The 21,828-nt window shown below is 41.9% G+C and overlaps 1 protein-coding gene across 1 annotated transcript; it reads right to left on the bottom strand.

Moving 5' to 3' along the window:
* Positions 1 to 501: 501 nt before the first annotated feature.
* Positions 502 to 21,442, bottom strand: SLC35F2 (solute carrier family 35 member F2). Its single transcript, XM_074816993.1, has 8 exons — positions 21,311 to 21,442; positions 14,995 to 15,170; positions 14,322 to 14,449; positions 8,968 to 9,127; positions 7,140 to 7,296; positions 6,303 to 6,355; positions 5,545 to 5,699; positions 502 to 1,846 (listed from the first exon to the last, which is right to left on the bottom strand). The coding sequence occupies exons 1-8, from the start codon at positions 21,436 to 21,438 to the stop codon at positions 1,628 to 1,630; spliced, it is 1,176 nt and encodes a 391-aa protein (XP_074673094.1). The 5' UTR covers positions 21,439 to 21,442; the 3' UTR covers positions 502 to 1,627.
* Positions 21,443 to 21,828: the final 386 nt, after the last annotated feature.

Genomic DNA, 21,828 nt, shown 5'->3' with positions numbered 1-21,828 from the left:
CTCTCTTAGGTATCCATTGCCATCAGACTTCCTTACCCCACCTGGTCTCCAGCTGCTTGTTCAGATTTAGATGTATAGATGTTTACAGACACACCAGTTTAGGTGTCTTAATCCATGACCTGAATCTTACTCCACTGGTAAAGCAAGAGATAACTGGGCCCAAATGCTTTTCATTAAACATCAGCACCTCTCTACCCTTCCGTGCATGAACTACTCAGTTAAAAGGCAATGTTTGTTGCTGTAGTATCTGCTGAATGTTTGTTTTGTTATTGCTATATAAAATCAGGTAAGATTTTTGCTGAATAATTTTGTTTGAATAAACTACACCAGAAGTACACAAAACCAGTCTGTGTCATTTGATCACCAGTATCTTCAGAAAATATCATATTTACTTCTTATGGCAAAACTCAGCCATTAAAACAATCATTTGGTCAGTAAAATTAATTTAATTTTGAGAAATAAAGAAATTCTGGCTTAAGAAAATAAACCAAGTGCCAACTCTTCAGCTGCTGAAAACTTTATTCTTTTGTTACTTCATACACCTGAGCTCTGAAGGTTTGTACAAAAAATAAAATAAAATCCTGGTATGGTTTTACTGGTGTTAAAACTGCAGCCTAGTATTTTTTAATCATTTACTGTAAATATGAAGAGGGGGCGGAAAACTGTCAATGAATCTACTGAAAGTACCTAGCCTTTTAGAGATTATGTCATTGTTGCAATGAGGATTGGCTAAGACACTTCAATTTTTTTAAGAAATGCCAATTTTACTCAAATCTTTCTGCAGAAATGTGTCCCATTTCAGGGAGAAATTCAGTGAGAAGTGAATTTCAGTTCAAACCCTTTTGCTGTCTCATCCAGAAAAAAAAACCACATTCAGTTCTTACTGAACAGAGCAAGGACCTGACTTTGTCTCCTCCACCTAGTGGGAATGCACCAAACAACAGGTCTCAGAGATAAAGAAGGGATTATAAAAACATATATTCAAACTTCCCTTACTAGCAAAGTTCAAAATAAAATACCTGTAGCATCCCCAGCTGCAACAGGGAGTGCAGCAATATGAAGAGATGAACATCCAGGTGGAATGTAAGAAGCAAATCCTCCAGTGGAGGAAAGAAGTCCATCAGCACATGGAAGGTGTATGTATGTAATACAGCTTGCAGAACTAGATCCTGCGAGAAGCTGAGTGGCTCTTATAAGATGCTACCTGAGGGTACCTGGCACTGAGGCGTGGGAACCACAAAGCCCTCAGATAGCAGCTTGCAGATTTAGGTCCCTAATGCAATATAAAACATATTAGTGACCTGGGAGCTTGCTTTGGCTTAGTTTTTCCCCCAAGCGTTTGCTGTTAAGTTAATTAAGCATTTAAAAATAACAGTCTCTCACTTTGCAGAGACTCCACATAAATACAACTCTGTCTTCTTCTAACAGACAGATTTTCTGCAAGGGTAAATCAATACAGTTTCACTGATTGAGGATCTGGCCTTAGAAGTCTATCCAGTGCATAAAAACCAGCACAGCATGACATATGCCTTGGCAGTAGAACAATTCTCCAGATTAGTATTTGAGGGAAATTTGGCAGTAAAAAAAAAAAAAAAAGGCAGCTCTATTTTGAAATGCTGCCATTTCTTTAATCAGTGCTGACCACCACAGTTTCTCCTCTTGTGAACTGTACAGTTATGGCTGGAGTTTCACTGTCATTCTCCTCGAGCTTTAGTGCAGCGTTGTCCAAGCCAGTGCTGCCAGGCTGTGGCAAGGCGGTGGGTTCCGCTGTCCGAGTTGGAGTGGAGCAATACAAGATGAAGCCCACCATGATGATAACGAAGGACAGGATATAAAGACCTGAAAACTGGCAGACAAAAGAAAGAGACGCATTAAGTGTCTGATGTAAAAACATGTCAATGCTGCCTTGTTTTAAGAATGTGAAAGCTACCCTTCCTTTTAAAAATTATTTTAATGAGGATTATCACCACGACCTGTATTCAGGTCTGAAAATCAGAATTCAACAGCTCCATTCACTGACAGACTCAAGCTGCTGGCTGGTTTTCACTGCATCTCATCTTCAACACTGTTGGACCAGGAGCTTCCTTAGGTCTACATACAAGAATCTTAACAGAGAGAACAGATGGCTGTAAACTTGGGGATACTAAAGGACAGCTGTTTGCACACATGAGTGCTGAAACACAGTACCCCTAAAAGAATTTTGTTTCAGCACAGCCTAGTATTTTAGGTCTTGGCAAGAGATGAATCTCTGTCCTACTGCAAGTCACCAGAACAGCTGGTTCTTTGCACATCTCTCTGAAGCATCTGCAGGGCTAGATAAATACTATTACTGGACCAAAACTGGTTTGCTCTTTACACCCAGCAAGTCCTTGAAGAGAGGGAAACTGGGGCTCCTTTTACAAGATCAGCATTTGTGCTCTGTTAAGAGTGGTGTGAGGTGAGAGTATGAACTGCTGAGGTACATCCCGCATTTGAATCACTATCGTTCACTTGCCTGTTAAAAGACCAACAATTGCCAAGATTCATCCACCTTAACAGAAAAATTAATGCTTACTTCATAAGACCAGATTCGATACAATGTGTTCAAGTTATCCACAGCTAGGAACACTTTTTCAACAGATTTGTTAAAATCCTCCATATTGCCTTTGCCAAACCACACTGATTAAACAGCAGGATGAAGGACATAGCACATTCTACATACCACTGTCAATATTCCCTAACATCCTTAGCTTCCTTAGATGTGCTTGAAAAATATGTTCCAGTTTATCAAACAGCAGAAATGAATGTTAGGACCTGGACAGTGGACTCCAATCCAAAAAGGTCTGAGGATCTACAATTAGGACACTGCAATTCCTAGCTGGCAGTCACTTGGCTCAGAAACCCTTGGATGGCACTACACAAAGGGAAAAGCAGACTGAAACACAGGGGCCTTGTGATACACGCCCTCTCTCCTCACCTTGCTGGCTCTTTGCCTGGAGCAGCTTTGACTCAAGTGTTCATGCAGCACGGGAAGAAGCACCAAGCTCTGAAGATGTCCCAATGGAGGCAGCAGCAGCACCCATGTCGCACCCCTGACTGACCCATCCCCAAGGCATAAATATCTCGGATCCCACTCAGAATCAATTCCTCTGTGAGTAGATACACAGTTGCCATGCTGGGGTGCTAAAGCTGTTGCAATGTAGCTGTGATTCAAGGCCTGCCTATGTGTTTGCAGCTAGTGACTGAGCTGAACCTTAACCATGCTGCTCCAACAAGCCTACACTCTTTTTTCCCACCTCCTTTCATTTCTGGGGAGGGCTCAGTGGTCTTTTCCTGAGCTTTCTTCTCTCTTTTTTTTTTTTTTTTGTTCATTTCAAATATTGCAGCAACTTCATTGCTTCAGTAACTGATTTCAGTCGTACCTGTCCAGCTTATAACCCCATCCTCACTATCAAGCCTAAAGACTACTTTAAAAGTTACTGGAGGACTGTAACTCCATCTAGTGTCTGTATTTGCAGTATACTCCCTTCTATAGGAGTTTATACAACAAAAGCATTTGGAGACCCTTTTTAATATCTCTTGAGGGATTACAGGTATCTACATGAGCTCATTAGGAACAAGCACAGCAAAGATTCATTATGGAGTAAACGAAAAAAAAAAAGAGCTCATCTAAACAGGTATGCAAAATTCACATTTCACTTTAAACAGACATGGTTGGGGCTGAAAAGTTGAGTGCATTAGCAAAACACCATACACAAGTCAAAACCTTATAATTCCTGGGCCCAGTCTCTGCTACAGCCACCCTATGTTTGTGCTGCTTCTGTTCCAGTCTCAGACCACTGCCAATTCAGAGCTCTCTGTGGCTCGGTGCACGCTGCAGCCCAGCCAACCCTTCAGCGGCTTGTGAAATATCATCTGATAATGGGGAATACAGAGCAATTCCTTGCAGTTCTGTTTGTAGATTCCTGTGTCCACAGTGCTTTTTAATCTAGGAAATGTCCTGTCTGGTTTCTTTGCCCGATAGGTAAAGAAACTATATGGTTAGCTTGGCAATAAGATTTTCTACTGATAAGTATTACGTTAAAAGCAGTGTCAAAATCAGGCTCCCAGTTCCTACAATATCTCAAATCCTCTGATTACCAAAGATGTGGCATTACTATTGCTCCCCTTTTTGCTACTTCACTGTTCTAACCCCACATGCAAGTTCTTATTTTAATAAATATCTGAAATTCTCTCATAATACAACCCCGAAGTCTTCTCAAATTCATTTTTCATTTTTGCTACCAGTATACCCCGCAGTTAGTAATTATGAGATGACCTGCTCCCAGAAAAACCTCTCCCCAAAATAAGCTAAAAATCCTGAAAGATATAAGTTTATTATACCTCTTCCAAAGCTCTTACTTTTTCATCTTTACTGTTACAGATATAAATTTATAATCACCTCTTGAGTTAAGCTATCTGGGTGCCAAAAGACATGTTTGAAAGTGACTTAGGATTTTTTTAATTGTTAGAATGGAAGCATGGTTCACTTCCTACATTCATTTCTAATGGATGCTTTGTAGCTTGGAGCAAATTTTGGAACGCAAAACAGGGAGGAAAGCTGAGCTAAGAGACTCTTGAAAAGGAAAATCTAGCTGCTGTCAGACCCTACCATTACCAGCTATAATTATTACCTCCATACTGTAAAATAAATTGGCCTTCATTTTCAGAAACAAATCTGACTAAAAAGCTGCTGGCTCTCCATAATGCTGAAGAGAAAGCAACCACATGGAATAATACAAATTAAGCTGTTCAGCAAAGTTCACAAGCTTCTCACTAAGCCCTTCCAGTCACTGAGCGACTGACTCAAGTGCTTCAATTGCTGTAACGAGCTCAGTTCCCACAAATGATTCTGGATGAAAAGTGTAGGGTGGAATGAAATCTTTTTAGCACTGTCATTCAGCTTGAATAGACACTACCAAAAATATTTTAGAGCACAATAAAAGTAACTGCCTTTTGGAGAGCATACAGAATAATATATTTCTCTGCATTTTTTTCAGTTCCTTTAGTCTCTCTCTAGCAGTAGCACTGAGAGTGCTTAGTTGTTATCCCAGGATGCTGGTAATGAACAGATTAAATTTCTGAAAGAAAATATTTATTTCTGGAAATCAAGCTGAACCCCTCCCCTCAGACACCAAATGCCTTTCAGGACAGGGAGATTCAAACCCTCTCTCTTTGGACTCTTGGGAGAGATGAACCAAATCTAACACACAGTTCCACATAGGGCTTATGGCAAGAACTCTACCATTTGAGCACCTCAGGATATTATTTACTATCTCTTAACTCTAATGTATTCCATCAAGTGTGAAATTGTTAGAAAACCACTATCTGCCTAATAGTGCAATGCTATATAATTAACCAAGTATGACCTCTCCTGATTGGTATCTGCCAACAATGAACTATACAAGCTGTAGAAATGTACAAGTACAAACGACTGTTCAGGGTCTTTTAAGAACACAATGCTTTATTTATAATTTTGGAGTAAAAATGTAACTGAAATTATAGTGAAAGAATAAAGGTACTTACCTTATAGAAAAAGAGGAAAAGTCCAAAGAACAGACTGTAGAGATCTGCAGTCAGAATACCCAGGTTGACCGAGGTTGCGCTGGTAACTTTAATCACTACTGGCATGAAGCTATACAGCCCAAACATACACAGGGCAAAGACTGTGAACAGTAATGCTGTAAAACAGACAACAATTTACTCCTAAGGCACAGAATAATTATTTTAAAGAACACCAATACTCTTCAGATGCTTTAAAACTGTACATTTTATCTTTTAGGATAAGTAAATTTAAGAAAAACATGGAAGAAATACTTCTTTTCCAAGACTACCCTGTATTGCAAAAATTACTGTATCTACACAAGAAAGTTCTCGTAAGAGCTGACTGAAGAAATTCACAGCCATGTTTCTTAATAACATACAGTTCTATTGAGGTCAAAATGTGTCATAAAATCCATTTTTTCCATTATTTCATTTAGGAAGGACAACAGAAAAACACTCTTGTGATGTTCCAACAACAGACACATCTGCAACTAAACAGGCTTAATTTTTACTTATTTCAATTTGTTTTGAAGAATTATTGCATGTTATATGTGAAATGAAAAACCTGAGCTCAAAGTTTTAATGTTCAATCCCACAAACCTTACCTCTTTGCTGAGCTGCAAAGTTTACAGAAAATAAATTTGTGACAATATAATATGAATGCTGCTTAATATACAAAAAAAAGAAAATTAAAATTCCAGTCTTCTGTAAAAATGCACATCCTTTTGTCATACACATACCAATTTTCCAGTTCCATTGAATTCTCATTAACTCCCTATGTTCCACAATGGCTCTAGAGACAGAGAAAAGATATAACACAGTAAAAAAGAAAAAAAGTCATATTCAAATACAGAATTTAATTACCAGAATATATAAGAAACATTTTGATTTATAATCCCTTTATTTTTTGTTTGAAATCATATTGAATGACACTAACTCCAACATCTAACAAGCATGAAAGAAGACTTGAAAATTAAAGTCAAGAGCATTTTTATTTAGTTCTTGTGCCTTCTTCCCAGGCTTTTCCATCCTTCAGAGATTCAGTTTTATTTGATATACCATTTGAGGAAATTATTATCTATAACGATGAGAAATGAGGAACATAAAATTCATTAGATAGACTTAAGTGCATGTGGTCTGTTACTCTAACATGGTTACTTATAAGAGTATACATGGCTTCATTTTAAACTGAAGTTTAATATGGAAGACCTCCTGCTAATGATTATCTCCTAAACTTTTCCACAGAGAAAATCCATTGAGAAATAAATTCCTGTGAACAATCCTAGCATACTGAGTGTCTTCATGAAGATCAACAAAATCAAAAATAGTCAAGTATTGCACATGCTCAATTGAAGGATTTCAGCTTTAGAATTGCTGTAATAAGAGTAGTGCAAATAAAAAGGATATAAACCAGATGTGATCAGCAATGGAAATAAAATACAAGTGGAAGGACTCCCATACAGGCCAAATGCAGGCATAACAAAGAATTAATTTAATAACAACATCATTTCATAGTAGACAAGCAATCATCTGTAGAATATTCTTAATTAGTTTTAAAATAAATATTAGATCCTTACAGCTGTAGACCGCTGATAATAGTCCCAAACAAGCCCACCATTCCTAGAAACTCCACTCTGCTCAGATTTTTCACAATGTATTCCTCACTCACATTAGAAATGGCATACAAAGAAGCACCAAGAAGCACTAAGACATCTCCAATCACCACGTCACTACCTGTACAGAAATATTAATCCACAATAAGGGTAATGCTGCAAACACTTTTAAGCTTTCCTTAAAAAGACAAGCAAAGTTATCTCTAACACCTCTATCTTCCTAGTGCCTTCCAGGGTAAGGGGAAAGGAAACATCACCTGTGTGTGCAGATGAGGGGCTTGGTGTCTGACCACTGACTCTGCTACCCGCTCACCTCACCCTGCAGAGTCTGGAATGAGCTAAACCCAGCATTTAAATCTCATCCTGCCCAAGCCACTGCCGTATAGTCTGGTCCAACTCTACCTCTGCTGACCTTTGGCACTGTAGGGAGTTGAGAAAATTCCCGGTTACCAATGCTCTCCGCCTTTCTGAATATTGCCGTTGCTTTTGCAGTAAGGCCCGATTCAAGTCTTGCTAAAAATCAGTCTATTGATTTCAGCGGGACCTGGACTCAGCTTCAGGTTTATGACAGGTCTTAAGTGGGCACTGAAGATGGGTGATATCATGTGTCCTGCTGCAATTTATTTATACTGGGTAAATGGGACTCCCCATGATACAACCACTCATCAAGTAAAAGCCATTATGCATCAGCTAAATAGCAAAAGGATCGCTGTAGTTTAAATTCTTGAATTGATTTAAAATTTTCTTCCCTGAGCCAGTTGGCAATCACTACAAAAATATGTCTGAAGTAAGAGGTTAAGCAGTTAGTAAGGATACCCATGTCAGCAAATAAAGCACAACTGTCTTAAAGTCTCAGGGAAAGAAGATTTTTCTCCCTCAGGACTGAGATACTTGTACCACATAGCATTAACGCTAAATCTCAGTTTGTCTTGATGTCTTACCTACAGTAAGGCCCCAAAATAATACCAAACAGGCTTATGTCTGTACTGCCAGATAAAGGCAATGCCCTGCAATTTACCTAGCCTCATGTCCTCTGGCTCCGAAAATTATTCAAAATAAGATCGCTATGATAGGGTTGATTTAAGGATCTGTCATAGAGAAGACAAGACATACCCTTATCTGCACCCAGCTGGATCCTGGTCCCCAGAGCCCAGCCTCCCTCCTGGAGGTCCCAGGAATCCTGGCATCCTGCCCACATCTCCTCTTGCTCTCCCATAGTAAACCCCTGCTTTCCAGGCTGTGACCTGTGGGCCATGGGGATACATGGACCATTTCTGTCGGGTCTGCCAAAGATAACTCAGAGAAGTCAGCTGCTGTTGAGTAACTTTTTATTTGCTATTTGTGCTCATACAAAACTCCAAATCAGAGAAGTCTGACTGCCAGCAGGCTGATACCGTGTAAGCAAGACAAGGTTTGCAGGGAGAGACAGTGTCTTTTATTAGACCATCTCACACTAGTAAAAGTGAACAAGCTTTCGAGAATGAGGCCTTTCATCAGATCTGATGAACAGCAGCAAAATTTAAGCTTAACACAAGTGTTTCTCTTCTAAGGTGGAATAAATAATCCAAACCTACAAGCAAAGAAATTCCATGGCTCCCTACAAAATCAGCATCTCCTCAGCCCCTATCTTCTTGGACAATAAATACAAATAGCAGCATGCCTTCTCCTCTTCTTTTTTAAAATAAAACTATATCCACTCCCCCTGCATTTGCTCCTCTTTCTCCTTTACAAGTTAGCCCGCCATGGGAACCATCTCTCTGCTCTTTCCCCCCCGCAATAAAGGACTCCTTACCTTCACTCTCCTGCCTCCCTGCCAAAATGTCTGCACCCACCATCGTTCCTACACCCAGCAAGCAGACGGCAACAGCAAGAAAATGGATCAGCCTGTATCTTGCACGGAGAATGAACCACGACAAAGCCATCAGTACAGGAATCCCGAAACAGTCCAGCAGCTGTGTATACAGAGAAATGGTTTGAATTAGAAACCCACCCCAAATCTGGATTGCACTATCCTGAAAGCAAATGTACAGGACCTTACTTTCTGTCACTATCAGATGTTAATGAAAGCTGCAAAGCAACCCCAGTGGATTCATTTAAAAGAGGGGTCAGACCTACATTTTACTATTAAAAGCATTTTGCAAGCAAAGGAGGAGCTGGGGCAGGGGTCCATTCTCTCCTGGTAGAAAGGCACTGATCTAGAAACTCTTCTAATGATGGATCTAAGCAATCTTTGCAGCTTCACAAATTAATACCAGGATGTTGCTCTGAAACCATGTTGTTCTCCATGACACCAATATAAGGAGGTGGTTCACCATCATTTCCTTTCCTCCACAGCAGGTTTTGTCTAGCTCGTCTTTTCACTCCTTCTCAATCTGTAATTAGAATTTAGGGCTCCATGTACACAAAAATCTGGAAGTATCAAAGGATACAAGTGATTTGATTTTTCACTGAAGTGACTAGGCCAAGAATCTGACCCTACAGTTTTCATTTAGATTTTTATTTCCTGCAACTGGATCCTACTAAAAAAAAAAAAACTCAGTTGGTACATGTGCTGGAAGCCATGTGCAAAACTGGTGGAAGATGAGAAGGGAAGAAGAGCTTTCCTAAAGTCACCTTCCTGATCTTCCAGCTTCCCACAAAAGCACATACAAGTCACCAACATGTTTTCATTACTCTGTCAGAGCTGTCTCTCAGTTAGTCAGAAGCAAGTAACCCACTCTAACTCACCCATGCCCCAGCAGCAGAGACACACAAGGCAGCTGGAGTTTCAAAGCACTTCAGATGTGTTTGCAGATACTGTTCTGAGCAGACTGAACAGCTATGGTTCAAGGATGTCTGCACTCCATGACAAGCTGTGACACTGACTTCTCTTTGTTTTCTTTATTATCCCCTCTCTGTTCATAAAATCCTACGTATCTTTGCCTTGCTGTTAGACCCACCCATTTTCTACCCGTTCTCCTTTATTACAGAAAATATTAAGAGTTCGCTGTGTACTTAATACAGAAAAATACACTGCAGCATAAGATGGGCATAATGTTCTACAATAACCAAATAGTACCAAGAGCTAATCATAATTGGTTTAATATTTAATCCAACAAAATAGACTTTGTTTCTGAATTTGTCTGGAGGAAAAAAAAGGTGTCTTTTCTGACCTGCCTCAGTAGAGTGCCATGAAACTATATAAGGGAACAGTCTACAGCAGAACACACAGTCAGCTTTCCAAAAATTGCTCACAAATTACTCTCAAATGCCAGCTCTTAAAACTTGACGTCTTGAAGTCCCTACAAAGTATTAGGTCCAGGTCAATAGGACTGGGGCATAATCATTACAATCAAAACAAGAGCCCTTAGTCCTTAATGTTCATTGCCAACCTCTGCCTGCCTAAGTGCACCACTGCAGTCTTCTTCTGTGCTGGCTTCCATTAGTTCAGTCATCATCCCCAAGGGTTTTAACCAAACTTTCAAGACTTTCACAATACGTCTGGTTTCACTTGTTCATGACTACACATATTAAAGTCTTACAAGCATAGCATTAAGGGGAGTTAGTACAGATTAAATCCTAACAATGCCTCTAATCTTTCCATCTATTTGTCCTCACTCCTTGGATTGCCTCCAGCTTGTCCAGTTTGTAAAGTCTGTTTGTAAAGTGCAAAAGCGCTTGCATGGGTTGTATTATGAGATATTACAACCACACACATCCTAATATGTGACACCACGTATTCCAATACAGCTTTGCTCTACTGAAAAGTATCATGCTGTAAGTCTCTATTTAGTCACAAGCCATTTTCTCAATCTTACATTTGGTCTAGGCTCAAGAAAAACCTCCTAATATTTCCTCCAAATTTGACTGTTTTGACTAGTATCAAAAAGAAGTATTACAAACATTAGAAAGCAAACTTTTTACCCCCATGGTTGGTAGTAGACATCTCTTCTACTAATAAGTAAGTTTTCACTTCCCCATTAATTGAGATTTTTCCACATCCAACCTCCAAGCAGTTTTTCAACCCAACCAGAAAGAGGGGAAGAAAAACCCTTAAAAAAAATTCTTAGTTAGGATGTAAGGGAGTAGTACCTAATGAGCCAGAAGCTCTTTCAGTAACGTTGGATGGGGAATTGCTGCAACCAGACCAAGAACATACTGTAGAGCTACAGCATCCTGGTTAGAGGACGTGCAGCCAGGGCACACAGGCACCAAATGATGAAGAACACACCCCGGTAATCTGTTCCAGGGGACAATTACCCTCAATTACAGATAGAAGAAATCTGATTTCCAAGTACTGGACCTTGCCTTCCCTTCATCTACTACATTAGAGCTCTTCGGTGGAAAATGCTCAAGATCAAAGAGGTGCAAAGCAGATGTAATATCACAATGAATTGTGTCGATGGAACCATTTAAAAGAATACAGTTTATTTATTCAGGTTTGATGACATTTACAGCAGTACTGTAGTACTGATTACTATTGCCAGTAGAGCCTCAGCAAACTCTCATCTTATTCAATTCTAGTCTGTATTTTTACAAGGGAAAAAACAGATAACCTGGTGATTTGATTTACAAATGTTTTGACTCAAGCCAAGATTTGGCCACACTGTTTATAGGAGGTTTAAATGTAGGGCGAGTAAATTATTAATAGATGTTTTAACACATGGCAAATAAATTATCATAGACTGTTGGAGGTCATTGGTTTGCTTATAATTGCCAGCTCCAGACAGCTCTGTGAGCAAGAAAGCTCAACAGCTCATCCTGCTCATTCCCCCACAAGGCTCCCTTAGGGCAGCCTCCAGCTGAGCCCCAGGGGCTCATCCTGTATTTTCCTGTATTTGTTGGAGTTAACACTCTTCTATCAGCTGATATTCTGTCAATAGCTGCCTATAAAATGCTTCCACTCAAATTATCTACAGAGCAAATGCTAATTGCACCAAATAACATGCTAAGAACATGAAACCACAGCTAAGCTGCTTCAGTTTTGCTGCTAAATATGTAGTGAAACAGCAGCACAGTCAAATCCTGCCACAAGACAGGACACTGGCAGCAAGAAGTCTCCCTGGCGTTGCGTCAGCCACAGCCAAACAGAAAAGAGTTCAGTTCTAGACCAAAGTCTTTTTCTTTATTTACAAAGAAATGAGAACTGCCATCCTAATGTTATCTCCTCCAAAATCTCCCAACCCCTTCCGTGCAATGCTGGTATTTGACAAGTAAAGGAAAATCAGTTCCGCTTTTGTGTGCATGTGTGAGAAAATTCATGGAAGTTCCTTGCTGAGCTGACAAAACTTAACTTTGAAGATAAGTTTCATAGGGCTGAGCTGAAACTCCAGCCAGGCAGCATGTTAACAGTGATTACCATGTACTCAGGAAGATGCCACATACTCCTGCGTGGCATTTTTGCTCCCTGGGCATCCACTCACAGCCAGTACTGCAGACAGGCCATCAGGCTGGGTGCTCTGAACCTCAGATTCTGATGTAGCTGCAGAACTGCTTGCTACTGACAGTTAGCAAATGCCTCGTGCTAGAGCAAATCACAGGCTTGCTTTTCGTCCTGTATCTCATTTCTGACAGTGGTGAAAAACTAGTGACTTCAGAGAATGTGCAAGAAACCTTATGGCAATGACAAGAAATTCACAATTACTGAACTGACACAAAGCAGCATTGGTCTGAAGGTTATCACAATGGAAAAAAGGTTCAGAAAATGCTTGAGTCTGGCAACCGGACAGGACAACCTACTCTATCTATTCTTCCTCAACTTCTACGAAAGAAATCATGGGAATAGCTTTACTACTTCTGAGAACTTGGATCAAAGTCCTGGCTTCTTCAGCTGTAAAGTATACGATTAAACAGCGTCTCAATCATCAGCTTGACCTTGAGACTGGAACCTGTCACTCAAACCTCTGGTTTCTCAGGCATTATTTGTAAGGAAATTAAAGGCCTAATGAGTCATAACATGTAAGTATAAAGTGGAAATGCGACAATAATAATCTAACAGGCACATGTTACTGGTCTTCAGTAGCGCAAATAAAAGTTACTGCAGTTCTCTAAAAAGGAGCCCAGACCACAGGAGTTGATTGCTTTACAGGTAACTCTCTTAAATATTAACCCTTGTTACTTTGATGCTGTAAAACACTGACACCTAAACACTCTTTTCCAACTAACAGCCAATTCTGTATGGTACTTTTTTTTTTTTGTTCAGGTAAGTGGGGCCATGACCCCAGTCACAGATCTACCATCGGTAAGAGCAGGCGTAGGCTGGCACGGCCCTGGACACACTCCTTCCTTGCTTCTGCACCATCCCCTCCCTTGCTCCAGCAGCAGCTGTAGAGCCACACAGTGAGCTAACTTGGGCCTGACATGGCTCAACAATAGTCCTGCAAAAGACAGAGTTTATTCTGACTTTGCTCAGCACCCTGGGCCTGTCTGCTCAAGGGATTTGGCCATGCAAGCTCAAGAGCATGCAGCTGGAGGCAGAGGGAAGGCACTAACTCTTCCAGCAGCTATGTCTGTGTAGAGTGACAAAGAAACCCCAGCCTTGGCCCTCCTGCTTGTAGAGTTATTTCAGAACACAAGATTTTTCCTAGTGCTGGCATTGCATAGGATGTCAACTGTCACTTCAGGAACCTGGCACGCTGACCTCCCTTCCACCTCTTCTACAGAGGGGCCTGAAGTGCCACATCCAAAAGCCACAGGGCTGGTCCCTCACTGCATGGTCAGCAACACCAGCTAACTATCAGTATGTCCTCACATCCGGGGTTACATCTCACAATGTCTTCCACAGTTTCTAGGACTAAGCAAAAGACCTACCTCACTCTCATCAGCAAGAACCTGTGCTGAGCAAGTATTATCCAGTCATAAATCTTTATTTTGTGTCAGGAGAAAAAACTGAGTGGCTGTCAGCAAACTCTCAGAAGTGCTTTCTATCAAAATAATTAGAGTTCAACTCAAGAGCTGGCACTGGGTAATACCAGCCAATTTTCTCTGCTTCCTGGAAACATTATTCATGATGCAGGATGCTCTTCCCTGTACTGCAGAGAGAAAATAGATATTGGAAAGTTTTTTCAGGCTTAAATAGCTTCCAAGTCTGTCCTATGAATCTCATTTCAGAAACTGGTCCAAAACTGTAATAAAAGCAACAGTTCAAAAAGAGAGATGGGTCCTTACCTGCACACTTGTGAGCGTTGTGTATTGGTAGGCTTTTACAATCATGTAATTGGCTTCAACATCAGCCAGTCCCAAAAATAAATACTTCCACCACCTCTGTTTCAAAATTTGCCAAAGACTGTCACTACCTGTTTAGAAGAAAGCAGAAATCAATATGTGGTTCTTTTGAACCAAATGTTGCATAGGAATCTTGCTTTTAGAAGCATAAATAATACTGAGATGTTCGATTTTGGTTGCCCCTGCTTTAAGAAAGATACGGTGACAGTAAAACGCAGCCTGGGAGGAGACAATGCAAATGATGAAAAGCACAGAAATTCTTCCACATGAGGAAGAAAAACCACAAGAGTTGTTTAAAGAGTAAATTAATAGGAATAGGATAAATATTAAATAGCCTCTGGCAAAGCAGCCAACAAAGCCTATTTTCCCTAATATAACATAGGACTTGAAAACAAAGAGCACATAATTTTAAAGAGACACAAAATGCAATCAAATTAAATGCACATTTAACCTGTGAAATTTATTTCCATGTGTTATTACAAAGCAGGAATTTCAGCAGGAACTTAAAAAAACTAGGATGAGTATTGAGTTATTTAGTTTCAAAATCTGAAAGGAAAATGTAGAAGAGAAAAAAAAATATGACAAACCAGAATCTCCCATTCCATATTTCACATACCAGTCCTAAATGCCAGCATTGTTGTATAAACTAGAAGCAGTAAAGAATAGTTGATAAAACTTTGAAACATTGGAGTATTCACTTGGTACTGTTCTGCTAGGTACTGGCTTGTAACAGCAGTCCCACAGATAAACAAGGAGAGCATCTGGCCCAGAATTATCGTTTTCAAAATATGCCTGTGAATATAAAAGACAACACAGTAAGCTTAGACTTAAACATTCAAGTTTTTTTTAAAAAGTATTTTCTAGTTGTACAGGGAAAATGTCATTTTTTAGATTAACACTTTATTCTTTTTCTACTCCCTATCAATGTTGTTCTGATTTACCAGTAAGCAGGGCTTTGTCTACACAGAAGATCTAGTCTGACTTCATGATAGCCATGGTAAGATGTGAGGCCAGTTCAAACCACCAGTGATGGAGGCTGCAATAGTTTGCAAGGACCTTCAAGCAGTTCATCTGGGCAGGCTCAAAGCAGGATCTAATCTCATGAAGAGATGTTTTGATACACACAGCCCGAGTTAAATCCTTTGTCCTCCACTGAATCCCGTTCTGACTTTGGTCAATGGAAGTCTGCAACATGGAGATAAGGCACAACTGCCTTCAGGCTCTTCCGAAACCTGAGTGTCTGAAAGTGAGCCGAGACCCTAAGCTGAGTAGTGCTAAGGAAATAAAAAGCATTAACCATAGAATCATAGAACAGCCCAGGTCAGAAGGGCCTTGAAAGATCACCTGGTCCAACCTGTCATGGGAAAAGAGCCTAGATGACATTATCTAGCACTCTGTCCAGCCATGTCTTGAAAACACCCAGCGATGGGGACTCCACCACATCCCTGGCTTCAGTGACTGTTCTCACTGTAAAAAAATTCTTTCCTATAATAAGAATTGTTATAATGAATCCTTATAGTGCATTTTTTTTCCTGCTATATTCCATGATGTCCTGCTGTAATTGAGGATGGAATTAAGAACACATTTTGGCCATATCAGCATTTACTACTCAACTTAGAGGTCCAACCCACAGCTGGGGGGGGGGAAATAAAAGCTCATGCTCTTTTAGTAGCAATTCTTCACTTAATATAGTGAACTAATCCAGATGCTCCTAGACAAACAGGAGTATGCACAAATCGCTGTCTATCTTTCAGCTTGCTGTTTTTCCTGCCAGGGGAGCTATGCAGATTTGTATCACCCCAGTCTCTGCCCGCATACTCACAATACACAGTGAGAGTGGCTCAGTGCTCTGTAGTCTGTACAGGTCTGCAAAGTTCATATCTAATTTGTTTACTCTGAAGACTACCGATGAGAATTTAACTGTCTGCACAACTGATTCATTTGTTCCTACTCAAAGTAAACGAGCAAGGGAAAAAAAGCATCCCATCAGGATTCTGCACCTAGTCTGTGCCCACGTCTCTCCCGGCTGGCAGGGCACCCACATGCCAGGCACACCACCTGACAGTAACACCAGTTGTTTTCCCAAGATGGGTGACTTTACCAGCTCACCCAGCTATGCTGTGCAACCCAACTGTAAGGCAATGAGAAGGGTGCTGAAGTCAACTACAAACATATAGTCAATCCCTCCTTTTAGAAGGGAGACTTCTTTGCAGAGATTCCAATTCAGCTGCGTGAATCTCGTTTTCAATTCAGCCTGACACCAAAGCTCTTCTGACTTTAAAAATTATGCTAGGCACATTTTTCTCTCCAAGTCCATTTTGATGAGACAGCAAATCTCTGCAAAGTCCAGCCGTGCTGCACTTCCAAGAGATTCAAGCCCTGCATTTTGCTACAGCTTGCCTTGCCAATCCCAGCAACAGCGCGCATCCACATTTCAAGTATTCACATACCACGCGACAATCTTGTAAGGTCCTATCCAGCCTCATGTGAGCAACTCTTTCTGGTGCACGAAAGAACAAACATTCTCATTTCTAGCATTTTGAATGCTGAAGTAAGCAACAGAGACCATGTTTCAGCTACAAATTTATTATGGCTATTTTGTAGCACAGCATTAACTGTAAACAGTGCTATAAAATACATAGATATATTTTACATATATATTTGTATGCAAAAAAACCCTTTGATGCTACCTCACTTGTGTTATATTGAATCTCTTTTTCTTCTGGTCAAAGATCTGATTGCATTATTTGGTGAACAAATCAGCAACGATCATGATACATTCTGGCTAACTATTCTGACTGATGCAGAAATGTCTTTTTACGTTCATCTAAGGAATTAATTTAATCAGGTGCCATTAAGAATGTAACATAGGTTAGCTAAAATTTCAGGGATGAGACTACCTCTTCTTTCAAGCAGGCATGGACAGTGGTTCCAGCTCACCCTTTGCCAGCCTGGTGAACTCTGGCTCCTTTCCAGGAGGTAAGACAACAGAAGACCCATTGAAATTTCAAGGCAGAAATAACGTGGTGAACAACACGTGAAAAACATGGTTTCAGATATTTAAAAAATATATATGCACTTTTAATTATTCAAATAAAGAGTTTCTTGCTCCAAACTAGCAGGAAATATTTCTTCTTTACCCTCAGTGCAGGAGGCACAGAGCAAGCCTTTAGCAAATTATTAGACTAGACTGACCCTGCGCTTGGACTAGCTGGGACAAGGGTGTGGAGGTAGGGATCAAACCTGAGTAGAAGTGTGACTGGGCAAAACTGCTGCAATTTTACTGGAGCAAAGCTGTGAAGCCTGCATAGTCCACAAAATGAATTGCGCTCATCAATACATTACCAGGAGAGGTTAAAGCTGCCTTGGCTGCCAGAAGCCCCACTCTCCTGGATGCAAACTCCCCTTCACCCCTCTCCTACGTGGTGCCACAGAGACAGGCAGAAGCACAGGTATGACTACTCCACAAGCATCCTGCTTGTTTAACATGAACTTCTGTGGGGTAAGGTTTTAAACATTTTCCTCCGGGATCTGATATGCAAGGAGTAGCTTTGCTTCTCGTGAATTATGGCACCCTCCCTATGGCAGAGGCCTGGACTCTACGTGCGCAGTATTTTGGCAAACTGGATAGTGACCATGTTCCAGCAAGAGAGTAAAAGGGGGAAAATCTGCTGCCATTCAAAGTTGCTAATGACTGATCAGCTTCAACCATCATTAAAACCAAGAAATATCTACTTGCCCTCTTGCAGTGGAACAACTCCACTGAGCCCATCCTCAGCTTTTCTAATAACTAAGTTTCTCTAGTTAAAGTACCTAGGGAATTATCTCCTTGCGTCTTTGCGTATAGGAAGAGACGGAGGTCCAAAATCTACAGAACTGTTTTAGTGGTTACTGCACCAGCAATCACTGATGTTGAGTTAATGTATGTCTCAGCAGTCCTACAGCGTTTACATAGTACCAAAGGCACATGACAAGGCAAGCAGGCTTCATCCTGCCTCATTCCCTTCTTTATTTTTCTTTATTTTAATTCAGGGATTTTTTTCTTCCCTGAAGGGATTAAAAATGTTAACATCAAAAGAGCCACATAAAGACATTGTTCACTGACTGTTGAGTTGCCCTCAAAAAATGTCCTCTGTGAATCCCAAAACACTACATTTATGGCAACTTTCTCAGCTGCATGTAAAACAACAGCCTCTTGCCCTGACCCCCAACCACCAACACCAGGCACAAGCCTCAGCAGAAGCAGCAATTTACCAAGGTGTCAAAATGAATTTCTTCAAACTGTGAAGGTGACAATGTGTTCCCAGCAGGATGCACTGGGCTCAAGTCAGCAAGACAGGGGTTTGAACAGAGTAAGATGACCCTCATTAAATGTGCACTCAGGAGCCTTATTATTTCAGTGCCCACTAAATTCCCATTGCAAATTAAAAAAGTGTTTGACCCTCTGTAAAACTTGAGAGCAAACTAAATCCTATGGGTTTCATTTTGCAAGACAATTTCTTATAAGAAAAACGCTTCAAAGACAAAAATTTCCATTAATTCTGGCATTGACATGAGTATCGATGACCGTGATTTTCTTTATTAATAATTTATCATAATTTCTAAAAATATAGTAATTATTAACTCTTCCATGCCAGAACTTGATCCTCTCTGCTCTTTTTTTTTTAATGCATCAGTAAGGACTAAATCACTTTGGACTCTCAGATGATGCAAGGTAACTGGTCTGAAATGGCCTTTTATAGTTTGGAGGGGTTTTGTTGGTGTTTTTTACTGCTTGGTAATTATTCCTCCTCTTCCTTCAGCCACCATATCTTAGCTAACTATATCTATGGCTATGAGCAAAACTAGCAGTTATTTGGGGACATTTCAGAACACGAAATTTTGCCACAAATTAGTCTAAAGCTAATGCTGAACAATGTGCAGCTCCTGACATAATGACAAAGTCAGGCTGTCTTTCTTTGGCTCCATATGAAATGCAGAAGAAAGAGACCCCAAAATACTAAAATACGATTAGACTCTATACCTGAGGAAGTTAAAGAAAATCTAGCAAGCCCACAGTTAACAATTATATTGGCTATTAGTTTAATAAATTCTATCATTTTAATGTGATTTTTTTTTTTGTGAAAATAAATACAGCTTTTCAAAAAGTAAATTTATTTATGCCACCAGTTAAACACTAACAGGCAAAGCCTGGCAAGTCTTCACACAGTTTACTTGCACTTCAGTTTTAGTTCAGTTCAGACTGAAGCCATATTTCAACATGATTAGCAGATAGCTCAAGACAGGAAAAAAATATTTTTAAGAGCTAACATTTTCAGAAGTGAGTGTTTCAGTGTTCTGCCTTGAAACTGAGGTCAATTTAATTTGTAAAAGATAAGAAACAGAAAAGAAAGACTTGCTCTGTTTCAAGAGCCAGAAAGCATACTTTCTACTGGTTTTACTAAAAAACAAAATCTAGCTTATTACATACAAGTATTAAACCTTCTTATGACTCAGAAAGGCCTCTAACAAAACTGAAGTGGCTGAGCCTCCAGCCACATGGGAAAAAAAAAATCAATTCAGTATCTCAAACAACACTTCGCAAAAGTCAGTGAGAGCGCTTTCAAGTACCATCAATAGACCCACTTAGTGTAGCCCTCTGGCAAAACATTTTGGCAAAACTAGCATGGGTGAGGCTACAGAACAGTTCAACAAGTTCCTATCCTGTCTTTTGGGGCATTCCTGTCAGGCAGGAAGAATGAAAAGAGAAAAACTTACAACCAAAAGAAGAAGGCAGGCTTTTTCCTCTGGAATAAGACTGCTTGGCCAGCACACACCTCCACACAGCCCAGTCACCAGCTTCCAGTTGATGAGTGGGAGGCTGGCAGGAGAGCCAGCACCTCCTGCTTGTCAGCCAAGAAGATCTGATGCAACAGTTATTAGAGACCAAATCTAGAGCCCAAAAAAAGCCTTTAAACAGGGACTTACTTTTTTCCCAGATGGAAGCTAAAGCTGTAAGTGAACCCTAGCTCTTGCAGGCTGGAAGGAGGAGGAGGTAGCTCTGCTCTCACGAAAGGCAGAGTTTCACAAGTACCAGCTTTGAGACCCATGCGATGCCTACGCAACTTGGCAAACTTTTTTTCCCTCAAGTTTTGCACGCTTAACCAGATCACATTAAGTGATATACATGAACGGGTCTCTGTCCTAAACTGATTCAAGGAGGCAAAAGGGGTGCTGGTCCTTCCAGGCTCTACATCTCATTTCAGCTATTTTGTTCTGTTGTCTTCTCTTCTCTATCCCCGATGACCTGTTCTTCACAAGTGTTGATAAAAGAGTACAGAACAGGTAAAAGTACAGAAAAAAATGGCAAAACAGAAAAATATTGAGCCAGAATTACTAAAAAAATCAAGTGCATGTGTGCGTATGTGAGAATACACTCTTACTTTAACAACATCACTAATTCCACACTTACCGCAGCCGAAGGGGCTCCAGCCTCGCACCCAACAGCGGTCACAGGCTGCAGCTGGCTTTCCCCAGCAGCCCGGTCCCGAGCACGCAGCCCCCCACCTCCAGAGGCCAACGCTCCCCCGGCTGCCACCCGCACCCCGCCGGTCTCACCACTGCCAGGGCGACGGCCTTACCGGCGGGCCCGCAGGCTCAGGGCTTCGCTCAGCCCCGCGCCCCCCTCCCAGCAGGAACCCCCGGTCCGTCCCGGGTGCCCCGCGGCCGCGCTGGCTCCGGACCGGGCACAGATGAGCCACCGCATCCTGACCGCGTTACCGCCCGACACGCCGAGGGCGGAAAAGATCGCTTCCCCCTTCCCTCCCTCCTTCCCACGGCCCGCGGGGAGCGGCCCCTGCCCGGGACACGGCCGCCGCCGCGGCGGAGGCGGGCAGGGACCCGGCGCTGCCGGCCCCACGTGGAGGCTGGCGGGGCCGCGCCCGGGGACTCACCACGTGCAGAGCTTGGCCCCGAGCAGCCACAGCAGCCGGCGCGGAGGGGCGGCGAGAGCGGCCCCGGGCGGCGCCTCGGCCGCGGGCACAGCGGCCGCCGCGGCCCCGGGCACAGCGGCCGCCTCCATGCCGCGGCGCTGCGCCCGGCGGGAGGGAAGGAGGGAGGAGGGAAGGAGGGAAGAGGCACGGAGGGCGGGCGCGACGGAGGCGGCGGGCGGCGCCCCGCGGCAGGGAAGAAGCGAGGGAGGAGCGACGGCAGTGAGCCGGCAGAACAGAGCTCGGCGGGCAGCGGCCGAGCCGAGCTTTGTACCCACCGAGGGGCCGCCCCCAGGAGGGGCATGGCTCGTCCTGGGGCGGGGGGTTGAGTTCTGCTGCCTGCCCCGGGGTGCGCGTCGTGTTCTTTCCCCTGCGCGAGGCGCTGTCCCGCAGGTTTCCTTCCACGGCTGGGCCTCTGCAAGGACCCAGCCCCGCCGCGATTCAACCCTCAGGACGTGTGGAGGACTGGCTGCAGCGGCCTT

This window comes from Strix aluco, chromosome 2 (assembly GCF_031877795.1).
Source record: "Strix aluco isolate bStrAlu1 chromosome 2, bStrAlu1.hap1, whole genome shotgun sequence".
NCBI lineage: Eukaryota > Metazoa > Chordata > Aves > Strigiformes > Strigidae > Strix > Strix aluco.
This window is presented reverse-complemented; position numbering and strand designations above follow the sequence as displayed.